This window comes from Saccopteryx leptura, chromosome 6 (genome assembly GCF_036850995.1).
Source record: "Saccopteryx leptura isolate mSacLep1 chromosome 6, mSacLep1_pri_phased_curated, whole genome shotgun sequence".
In the NCBI taxonomy this organism is placed as follows: domain Eukaryota; kingdom Metazoa; phylum Chordata; class Mammalia; order Chiroptera; family Emballonuridae; genus Saccopteryx; species Saccopteryx leptura.
Window position 1 is genome coordinate 143795804 of NC_089508.1, and position 12435 is coordinate 143808238.

Sequence of the window (12435 nt, forward strand, 5' to 3'; positions counted from 1 at the left end):
ATATAGATAAAAGAGAGCTCCCTGGGAGAAACTCCCTAAAAGTGGCTTGATGTGATAACTTTGGAAATTAACATAAAAAAGAGGTCCCTGCTAGGAACTCCCAAAAGTGGCTTGATGTGATAATTCCATAGATTGACACCTGTTAGAAAGCAGATGTCAGAAAAGGGTACTAAAGCCAAGGGGTCTCCAGCGGCAGTTAGTCATCCAGACTCCAACATTGACTGTGGACAGTCTCCACACCACTCTGACCATGGACATTCGAGAGGAGCATGCCAACAGGCCCCATTAATCTGTACCCAGCCATGCCATAGGATTTGTGAGTAATAAACTGCCTGTGTGATTCTTGCAACTAACTTGTGTGCCAGTCATGTCTTTCCTCTGGTGGCAATTGGTCTCGGTACCAATAAGTAGAATTCTCATAGCCGCCTTGAGTAATCTTGAAGAGGCTGCCAGCCCTGCTATTAAGCAGGAGGGTCCCACGGCATGGGGAAGTCAAATTGGGGATACTTGATGGACTAGATGTAGAGCTCAGGTTCTACAGGGACAAGTTTCCCCTGAAGTAAGGGAGGATGTTCTTCCCAAATGATTGCTGGCCTAGTTAATTATTTCAGAATGTGGTGACCTTTCTTTGTTCCTAGAGGTTATGCACAAAGGGACCTCATGTAATAACTTTCAGCCAAAATTTTCCTATAAATATCGGTAGGGTCTCATACCACCCCTGAAATTGTAGAGAACTCTTGCTTGTGATGTGTAGGGCAGGGGGCCAACTTTGGAACCCAGGCTGAAGCTTCCCAGTCTGGTGATGTGTTCCTCCACAGTCTGGTGAAATTTGTACATACTCATAATTCTCTTTTTCTTAGTCTATTGTTTGAATTAGCTACAACTCTAGAACCCAGACTGATGTTTCTTTGTCTGGTAATGTTGTGTAGCTTATTGTTGTATTGATTCTGTTCTCCTTGGATGCAGAGACCAGAATCCTATACTGAGAATACAGGCTACAATCTTCAAGACTGTGACCAAGGTGGGAAAATGGTAGGGCAAGGGCAAATAAAAATGTCACATAACTTTCATATCATTTTTAAGTTGCCCTTTCATTGATTCAGCCTTCATTTGGTTGCTGTAAACCTTTGATTATTTTCCAGAGCTCTAACAAAGTTTCTTCTGACAGTTTATGTTTAATTTCTCAATGTCTCTCTGGGGGGATAGGAGCTTACAGCTGCCTGCTCTACCATTTTGCTGATGGCACTCCAAGGGAGCCTTCTTAACTCTGCTACACTGAGGGCCTGACTTACTCTCAATTCAGGTGTCTTCTTCCCAACATGAGCAAAACAGAATGAGTGATATTTCCTTCTAACTTCCTTCTGGGCTCCCTGTCTGGGAATGGTTAGATCATCTCTTCAGTTACTCAAACCAAGAAGCTTTATCTTTTCCCACTTATTTGGTAGAGTGGCAGTCAATCACCAAGTCCTGTGGATGCAATGCAGCTTTTTACAGATTCTCTGATCGTTGCACTTATCACTGACTCCCATTTCTCTGGGTTGCTGTCATCTTCCGCTTAAATTATTGCTCCTGTCTGAATAGTTTGCATCTCATTTTCCCTCTCCATCTCTTACATGCTCAAAGCTCTCTGTGTTTACCCCTAATTTTTTTAAATTGAATTTTACTGGGGTGGCAATGGTTAACATAATTATACAGGTTTCAGGTGCCCAATTCTACAACACATCTCTGTACACTGTATTGTGTTCACCCCCCAAGTCAAGTTTTTATCCATCACCATTTATTGCCTTTATACTCTCTTGCCCCTCATCTCCCAGTCATCACCACACTGTAGTCCATGATTTTTCTTTTTTTAGAGAACTACAGGAAGGGAGGGTAGGAGAAAGGTGAGAAGCATCAACTCATAGTTGCTTTACTTTAGTTGTTTATTGATTACTTCTCATATGTACCTTGACAGGATAGGGGGGCTCAAGCTGAGCCAGTGACCCCTTGTTCAAGCTAGTGACATTGGGATCATGTCAGGCATCCTATGCTAAAGCTGGTGACCCTGTGCTCTAGCCAGAGAGACTGGGGTTTTGAACTGGGCCCTTAGCATCCTAGGCTAACATTCAATCCACTGTGCTACTTACTATCCCAGTCAGGCCATGAGCCAGACTATAAACAGAATGTAGTTCCACTAACTGCCCCAGCCCAATTTATTCATCACTGACATGCTTACTATACTGTCTTATGGGGGTTATAATTAAATGTTATTTTTGTGAATTGTATCTCTCCATTAGCTATGCATCTTCCTGAAGGTAACAACCTTCATTCAACCAGTTTTTTATCAATCAGATACCCACAGTTTAAGCAGATATACAATGCATATTTTCCAAACATAAATGTTTATAGGTTGTACAATCATGCTTTGGTTTATACTTGAATAAGACTTATGGGATGAGCAGTACTATGCTAGAATTTACTTTTATTTTTGCTCTTAATATTTTGATACAATGTTTTTATACCTGGAGAATCATAGACTAAATGACAATGTTAAGGGAACAAAGTACTTTTCTCTCCCTGAGGAACCTGGATGGGTGTAGAGGGGTTTCTCCATTTCACAGTGTTTTTTCATTACGCTCAGGAAACAGATTCTCAATTTGGCTGGGGAAAACACTTCACATGTGAAAATTCTTCATGGTCATATTCAAGTCAGCATCCAGGGTCATGCATGTGTACATTGTGATACTGCTCTTTGAAAATAAAGAAGAAAAGTTAGTTTGACGGGGGAAAGTCACTGATCTCATACTCCATCCTCCATCTTACCCAGTTTCAAGTTTCCTATCTGCAATTAAGCAAACTCAATCTACATACATATTATGTAGCTATCTCTCCTTATATAAGTACCTCTTTGCCAAGGAATAGAAATGGCTATCTTTTGTTTTATAATTTCTAACATTCTATCATATTTTCATATATTACCCACAGATAGATAGTTTGTTTAAAGTTTCCAAATACTTAGTGAATAGAATTGAGGCTGCTGAATAAGACCTTGGCATTCAGAGAGAAGAAATGAAGAAAGTCAAAGAGAAGGACTTCATGAGAGTGTCATGGCAGATGACACAAACAGCTTGAAATCAAGGCTTGCAAACCCAAGGGTATCTTCTTGCCCCACTATCTCCTGAGTTCCTGGCAACTATAAGGCTTGGGCTTTAAGGTTTCAAGGCTATGGAATAGTATAATACATCTGGCAGGAAATAGTTTAATGCAGGAATATGAGGAAGGTTCTGATCAGAACAACTTTGTCCTAGACCCAGTCACTGCAACAACCAAAGAAAAGTCAATAACAATTATTAAAGAGGTACTGTACTTTAGTTTTTCTCAGGATTCTCAGGAAAAAGCTCTTCAAAAACTGTTTTAATTGCCTCCATTGCCTCAAAGTTATTAGATGATCCATGGGTAGCATTTCTCAAAATATTTATTCCAAATTTGGCTCGAATAGAGTCTGGGGACAATAGTTTTGCTTCATCTGGGTCTGTGGGACCCATCAATCGTCTCCATTCTAAAGAAGCATTCCACTTGGTCAGAACCATGACCAAAGATGGACCCCTGCAAATAACAACACTTTCAGAAGACTTGGGCTATTTAGAACTGTACAGACTGCATAAATGGCATGCATGCTAAAAAAAATGCTATAGTTTAATTCTAGGAATGTATTCCAGGAACTGTTCCAAGTACTTTAAATGCATCAATTATTTAGTGCTCACAACAAACTTATGAGGTAGATATTAGTATTATCCCCATACTACATATAAGAAAACTAAGAGAATGTTGGTAAATGGAAATTTAAACCCAGATAGCTTCTATATCTAATGTGAAGACCTAAACAAAAAGAGGAAGAAAAAAAAGGGAAGATGGAAGGATAAAGGAAAAAAGAAAATAAGGAATAGAAGAAGAAGGGAAGGAGGAGAAAAAGGGAGGAAAGGAAGGAAATTGAGAGAAAATTAACCCAAATTATTAACAAGGTATCTTTCCACGAATGAGATTAGATGAACTATTTTAATTAATTTTTATATTTTTCAGTTTCTACAATCATCATTTATATTTATAATGCAAAGAATTATATATCAGAAACTTACTCATATAATTCTTCTAGTACATCTTTATAAAAGTCTTTATTTTTAATTTTAAAATAAATTTTGTCTGCTTGCTGTTTGGTTAGAAGCATTTCCTTCGCCTGTGTTATATCAAATCCAGCCTCTTTAATAAGGTTGAAGATTTCCTCTAGAGAAAACAGATATTTGCTAATCATGCCGATTGCCTCTCTTTCTGCTCCATAGTCAAGCAGATTGAAATAACTGTGGAAAGTAATAAGTTCTACTTGCATACTGTGCTAAAAACCAAAACTATGCTAAATTAAATGGAATTTAAAAAGGACCAGATTTTTTTTGCAGGTTTTTGTCCAATTTTCCCAACACCATTTGTTGAAGAGGCTGTCTTTACTCCATTGTATTTCCTTACCTCCTTTGTCAAATATCAGTTGTCCATAGTGCTGTGGGTTTATTTCTGGGTTCTCTGTTCTGTTCCATTGATCTATGTGCCTGTTCTTATGCCAGTACCAGGCTGTTTTGAGTACAATGGCTTTGTAGTATAGCTTGATATCAGGAAGTGTGATACCTCCCCCTTTATTCTTTTTTTTTAAGATTGCTGAGGCTATTCGTGTTCTCTTTTGGTTCCATATAAATTTTTGGAATATGTGATCTATATCTTTAAAGTATGTCACTGGTATTTTAATTGGTATTGCATTGAATTTATAAATTACTTTGGGTAATATAGACATTTTAATGATGTTTATTCTTCCTAACCATGAGCATGGTATATGCTTCCACTTGTTTGTATCTTCCTTGATTTCTTTTATCAGTGTTTTATAATTTTCTGAGTACAAGTCTTTAGTCTCCTTGGTTAAATGTACTCCTAGGTACTTTATTTTTTTGGTTGCAAGAGTGAAGGGGATTGTTTCCTTAATTTCTCTTTCTGATTGTTCATTGTTGGTGTATAAATTGCCTCTGATTTCTGAGTATTAATTTTATATCCTGCCACCTTGCTGAATTCATTTATCAGGTCCAGTAGTTTTTTGACTGAGACTTTAGGATTTCCTATATACAATATCATATCATCTGCAAATAATGATAGTTCTACTTCTTCTTTTCCAACTTAAATACCTTGATTTCTTCTTCTTGTCTGATTGCTGTGGCTAGGACTTCCAGGACTATGTTGAATAAGAGCGGTGAAAGGGGGCACCCCTGCCTTGTTCCTGATCTTAAGGGGATTGCTTTTAATTTTTTCCCATTGAGTATGATGTTGGCTGTGGGTTTCTCATAGATGGCTTTTATCATGTTGAGGTATGTTCCCTGTATTCCCACTTTGCTGAGAGTTTTGATCATGAATGGGTGCTGGATTTTATCAAATGCTTTTTCTGCATCTATTGAAATTATCATGTGGTTTTTCTCCTTCCTTTCATTTATGTGATGAATAACATTGATAGATTTGCGAATAGACCACCAACTTACACCATTCACAAAAATAAACTCAAAATGGATAAAAGACTTAAATGTAAGGCGTGAAACCATAAGCATCTTAGAAGAAAACATAGGCAGTAAGCTCTCTGACATCTCTTGCAGCAATATATTTGCTGATTTATCTCCACGGGCAAGTGAAATAAAAGACAGGATAAACAAATGGGACTATATCAAATTAAAAAGCTTTTGCACGGCCAAAGACAATAAGAACAGAATAAAAAGACCAACTACACAATGGGAGAACATATTTGACAGTATGTCTGATAAGGGGTTAATAATCAAAATTTATAAAGAACGTGTAAATCTCAACACCAGAAAGACAAACAATCCAATCAAAAATGCGCAAAAGTAATGAATAGACACTTCTCCAAAGAGGATATACAGATGGCCAATAAGCATATGAAAAAATGCTCAACATCAATAATCATTAGAGAAATGCAAATTAAAACCACAATGAGATATCACCTCACACCAGTCAGAATGGTGCTCATCAACAAAACAACACAGAATAAGTGCTGGCGAGGATGTGGAGAAAAGGGAACCTTCCTGCATTGCTGGTGGGAATGCAGACTGGTGCAGCCTCTGTGGAAAACAGTATGGAGATTCCTCAAAAAATTGAAAATCAAACTGCCTTTTGACCCAGCCATCCCACTTTTAGGAATATACCCCAAGGACACCATAGAAGGGTTCCAGAAGGAGAAATGCACCCCCATGTTTATAGCAGCATTGTTCACAATAGCAAAGATCTGGAAACAGCCCAAGTGTCCATCAGAGGACGAGTGGATTAAAAAGCTTTGGTACATATATACTATGAAATACTACTCAGCCATAAGAAATGATGACATTGGATCATTTACAATAACATGGACGGACCTTGATAACATTATACAGAGTGAAATAAGTAAATTAGAAAAAAACTAAGAACTATATGAACCAATGCATAGATGGGACATAAAAATGAGACTTAGAGACATGGACAAGAATGTGATGGTAACAGGGTGTGGGGTGGAGGGGTGGGGAAGGAGCGAAGAAGGAGAGGGACGGAGTGGGGGGAGGGTAGGGGCACAAAGAAAACCAGATAGAAGGTGACGGAAGACGATTTGACTTTGAGTGAGGGGTATGCAGCATAATCAAAGGTCAAAATAATCTGGAGATGTTTTCTCTCAACATATGTACCCTGATTTATCAATGTCACTGCATTAAAATTAATAAAAATAAGATTTAAAAAATAAAAAAAAATTAAAAAAAGGACCAGATTGACATTCAGAAGAATTTTATTATCTTATTATAAATGTTCAATCTCTGAGATCCGTCTTTCCCAAAACCACCTGAAACAACTTTCAAACTCTTCTGTAGTTTAAAATTTTTCACTAACTTTGGAAAAATTGTATACATTACCTTTTATTTTAAAATATTTACCTCTTTGTTCCTGTGTTACATGAGGTTTAATCACTGCTAAAGTGTTTTGAGGAGGAAAGAAATACTGAATTTCCTTTTCAGCAGCTTCTAACGAATCACTTCCATACAACTGGTTGACAGGTAAGCTGTCCATTGCAAATTGTATGCCTAAACTTTGGAACAGAAATCGAGTTAAAAATTGTTATAGCATAACATAACATGATATAACATAACATAACATAATATAACATAACATAACATAACATAACATAACGTAACATAATATAAATTGTTCAAAAATTATCAAGCAATAGCAACTCATCTTTAATCTAGGATAACAGAAAAGAAAGTAATTAGAGAGTGGTTTGGGCATGCTACTTTGTTCTAAGGATGTAACAGTCTTTAGGAAGAAAGGACATGAACATTGAAATAATCCTGATAATGGATATTGACAGATACTGTGCATGGAGGAATGGATGCCCCACTGCAGTGACAAAGCACAGATTATAGAATCCTAATCTCATGACTTGCTAGCTATGTGATATTACTTAACTTCTCTGTGCTGTTAGTTGTCTCAAATATAAATATGATAATAAAACCTTCTTTGGAAGGTGATTTTGAGGATATAATCAAATCAGATGATGTATTTTGAAATGTATGGTGCATATGAAGTTCTCAATAAATATTCCTTTCCTTTTTTTTCATCACTAAGTATTATCAAGCACTAGATGTGACATTTGACTCTATACTGAAGTACCAAACTATAAACTTAAAATCCAGGAGAAACTGCGATGAAATCCTCACAGCACAAGAGCAGCAACAACAACAACAAAAAAAGATCCTGGAGATGATGTCAGAGTAATGGCAGGGTAGGAAGCGATACCGATAAATCTCCCCCAAAACTCAACAAGATCTTCAACCAGAAACAGAAAAAACTATCCTTGGAGCCTCCAGATGTTTTGCAATACACCCGAAGGTATGGTCGAGTGAAAAATTGGCTAAATATATAACCAAACCCCGAAGGAAATAGGGAGTAAGAAATGCTCCGCCTTCCTCACTAACCTAAACAGGGCGGCTTTCTCTGGGATCTGTGAATATAGAAACTGAGGCGGGCAAAGGGGGTGAATAGATCCAGGCCGCGGCACAAACGGCCGAACCAGGCTGTGGCACGGAGATCCAAGCCGAGGAAAAACTTATCCTGTGGCAACCTGGGCAATACAAGCTAATACTGTACCAAACCCAAACAAAGAAAGACAAGCGGGGCAGCCATTTTACCCGATCTCCTGGTCGGCGCGCGCACATAGTGGGCTAGAGATTTCTGCCTAAACCCCGGGAGTGGGTGCCCGTGTTACCCCACAGAGAAGCAGAGTCAGAGGCCTTTGGGTGGGTCGAAAGCAGAATCTCTGGGCAGCCCCAGCGCCCTGGGAAAGCCACGCACGGGAGGGAGCGAGAACTAATTCCAACGGTGGAACTTTTCCATGCTGGTAGGGGATTCACTCAGAGGGAAACGCGGCCGGCCTCATATCCTGGTCTGCGCGCACAGACAGTGAGCGAAAGATTCCTCCGAGTGCCTCGGCAGTGCACGCCCGTGTTATCGCACAGAGGGGCAGAGTCAGGGGCCTTTGTGTGGGCCAAAGTAGAATCTTGGGCTGCCCCAGTGCCTTGCAAAAGCCGCGCACAGGGACGGAGCGAGAGCCAATTCCAACGCTGCAACTTTTCCATGCGGTTGGGGGTTTCACTCAGAGCGTGAGACTGCTGGCCGGATATCCTGGTCTGCGTGTGCAGATAGTGAGCGAGAGTTTCCTCCGAGCGCCCCGGAAGTGGGCGCCCGCCTGTGTTACCGGACAGAGTGGCAGACAGAGCCAGAGGTCTTTGAGTGGGCGGAAAGGCCGCCTGATTATGCTAGCAGCTCTGACTGACTGAGCCTTACCCAGAGCCCTGTGCTGAGTGGAAATAGAGTGGGGAGTTGCCAGCTCTTTGAGCCTCTTACTATCCAGGCAGAGGCAGCAGCAACCCCATAGCTGGATTATCAGGCTACTAATTGAGGAAGGAAAGACTAGGAGAAAGGCTCCAGGAACACGGACTCTCTCACTGTCGGAGCCTATAAATGCTAATGAGCCTCGACTGCCAACGAGACTAAAACACAATACATGACATTGCCATAGAGACTTATCAACTGCAAACCTCTACCTGAGCGTGCCAAAGGGGCAGAACCCGGGGTACAGAGTCACCGACCAGGAAGAGGGAGAGAAAAGAAAAAGCAAGAAGATAACCTCTCAAAATCAAGAATAATCTGCAGACTTTATAACCTATCCCATTTTATTATATTTGTTCGTTTGTTTCTCTTATCTTCATTCTTGATATTTTTTTTCCTCCTCCAATTTGGCCGATTAACTCTCTGCCGGTCTTACTCTCTCCTCTCCTTGAACTACACTACTCATAAGTGTTACATCTCCCATTATCTTTTCTCTCCTCTTCCTTTCTCTCTATGAGGGTTGCACTCCAAAACCCTTAACTCTCTCTTTCTCTTTCTCTCTCTCCTCTTTTTTCTTTTTTCTTCTTTTAGTGGTTCCCTCTTTTTTTCTCTCTCTCTCTTTCTTTTCTCCCTCTATATTAGCTTGTTCCTTTCTCCTTTACATCTCCTCTCATTCAAACCTCAATAACAAACAAATTATCTTATCTGGGATTTAAACTTATGTTTGTGGCATTTTGGGGGTTTTTTACTTCGCCTTTTTAACTCACTAGCAGTGCTCCCATCCCTGGCTCTCCATTTTATCTAGTTCTTGTTCCACTAAATACAATAGTAATTTTTTAATTTGTCCCCCATTTTTCTGTTTCCCTCTTATTCCTCTCATCATAACTCTTAGTCAACCAACAACTAAAAGCAAATCATTTTATTCTTGACCCAAATTTTTTCCTTATTTGCTTTTTGTGGGTCCATACCCCCTTCTTTTTTCTTTTCTTTTTTTTTTTTTTTTTTTTTTTTTTTTTTTTTTTGCCCCTTTATTACTTTTCCCCAATTTAGGCCCTCCATTACAGGCATTGTTTGTTATATTCACAGTTCACCACAAGATATTCTCAAGAAAGAGGGGAGAGGAGAGGAGTGGAAAAAAGGAGGGGGGGAATAATTTCCTTTTTTTTAAATTTTTATTTTATTTTATTTTTCTTTATTTCATTATTAATTTTTTAAAAAAAAAAACTCTTCGATTTTTTTAATCTTTTTATTCTTTATTAAATCTTATTAATACTATCAACAAAACCACCCTCAGATGCCACTAAGGAAGAGAAAATCGAATATCATGGATACAAAAGAAAGAGAGGCAACACAGCTAGATGAGGAAAAATCTATGGAGAAAAAATTTAATATATTGGAAACCTTGGAGCTAAATGACAGAGAATTCAAGATAGAAATCCTAAAAATCCTCCGAGATATACAAGAAAACACAGAAAGGCAATTTAGGAATCTCAGAAAACAACTCAATGAACACAAAGAAGATATGTCCAAGGAAATTGAAACTATAAAAACAAATCAAACAGAAATGAAAAACTCAATTCACGAGCTGAAAAACGAAGTAACAAGCTTAGCTAATAGAAGAGGTCAGATAGAAGAGAGGATTAGTGAAATAGAAGACAAGCAATTGAGGCACAACAGAGAGAAGAAGAAAGAGACTCAAAAATTTAAAAAAAATGAGATAGCCCTACAAGAATTATCAGACTCCATCAAAAAGAATAACATAAGAATAATAGGTATATCAGAGGGAGAAGAGAGAGAAAATGGAATGGAGAACATACTCAAACAAATAATAGATGAGAACTTCCCAAGCCTGTGGAAAGAACTAAAGCCTCAAGTTCAAGAAGCAAACAGAACTACGAGTTTTCTTAACCCCAACAAACCTACTCCAAGGCATATCATAATGAAATTGAAGCAAACCAACAGCAAAGAAAAAATTCTCAAGGCAGCCAGGGAAAAGAAGAATACAACATATAAAGGAAGGCCCATTAGATTATCATCAGATTTCTCAGCAGAAACTCTACAAGCTAGAAGAGAGTGGACCCCAATATTTAAAGTCCTGAAAGAGAGGAACTTCCAGCCATGAATACTATACCCATCAAAGCTATCCTTCAAATATGAAGGAGAAATAAAAACATTCACAGACACAGAAAAGATGAGGGAATTTATCATCAGAAAACCCCCACTCCAGGAATGACTAAAGGGGGTTCTCCAATCAGATACAAAGAACAAAAAAAAACAGAGCCACAAGTAAAAGCTCCAAGAAGAACACAATAAAACCATATTTAAACTGTGACAACAACAAAAAGAAAGGGGAGAAGAAGATGGAGATTAACAGTAGCAAAGGACGATGGAGTGCAAAAATACTCACAAAATAGTTCGCTATAATGAACAGGGTAGGGACCCTTTTCATTACTCAAAGGTAACCACCATTGAAAAAACCACCACAGAAGCACATGAGATGAAAAAGATAGCAACAGAGGAAAGATGTATGGCATACAACCAAATAAAAACAAAAGATAGAAAAACGAAAGAGAAGGATCAAACAAGACACAAAACTAACAGAAAGCAATATATAAAATGGCAATAGGGAACTCACAAGTGTCAATAATTACAATAAATGTAAACGGATTAAACTCACCAATAAAAAGGCACAGAGTAGCAGAATGGATTAAAAAAGAAAATCCAACTGTATGCTGCCTACAGGAAACTCATCTAAGTAACAAGGATAAAAACAAATTCAAAGTGAAAGGCTGGAAAACAATACTCCAAGCAAATAACATCCAAAGAAAAGCAGGTGTAGCAATACTCATATCGGATAATGCTGACTACAAGACAGGAAAAGTACTCAGAGACAAAAATGGCCATTTCATAATGGCTAAGGGGACACTGAATCAAGAAGACATAACAATTCTTAATATATATGCACCAAACCAAGGAGCACCAAAATATATAAGACAGCTACTTATTGATCTTAAAACAAAAACTGACAAAAATACAATCATACTTGGAGACCTCAATACACCGCTGACGGCTCTAGATCGGTCATCCAAACAGAGAATCAACAAAGACATAGTGGCCTTAAACAAAACACTAGAGCACCTGGATATGATAGACATCTACAGGACATTTCATCCCAAAGTGACTGAGTATACATTTTTCTACACTGTACATGGATCATTCTCGAGAATTGACCATATGTTGGGCCACAAAAACAACATCAGCAAATTCAGAAAAATCAAAGTTGTACCAAGCATATTTTCTGATCATAAATCCTTGAAACTACAATTCAACTGCAAAAAAGAGGAAAGAAATCCCACAAAAATGTGGAAACTAAACAACATACTTTTAAAAAATGAATGGGTAAAAGAAGAAATAAGTGCAGAGATCAAAAGATATATACAGACTAATGAAAATGACAATACGACATATCAGAATCTATGGGATGCAGCAAAAGCAGTGATAAGAGGG

At 38.3% G+C, this 12435-nt stretch overlaps 1 protein-coding gene across 1 annotated transcript in view; it reads right to left on the minus strand.

Moving 5' to 3' along the window:
- Positions 1 to 3347: 3347 nt before the first annotated feature.
- Positions 3348 to 12435, minus strand: part of NME8 (NME/NM23 family member 8) — a 61199-nt gene continuing 52111 nt past the window's right edge. Inside the window, exons 13-15 of the mRNA XM_066343684.1 lie at positions 6975 to 7126; positions 4116 to 4260; positions 3348 to 3585 (exon numbers count right to left, since the gene is read on the minus strand). Of these exons, the coding sequence (XP_066199781.1) occupies positions 3348 to 3585; positions 4116 to 4260; positions 6975 to 7126 (535 nt within the window). The remainder of the gene's footprint in view (positions 3586 to 4115; positions 4261 to 6974; positions 7127 to 12435) is intronic.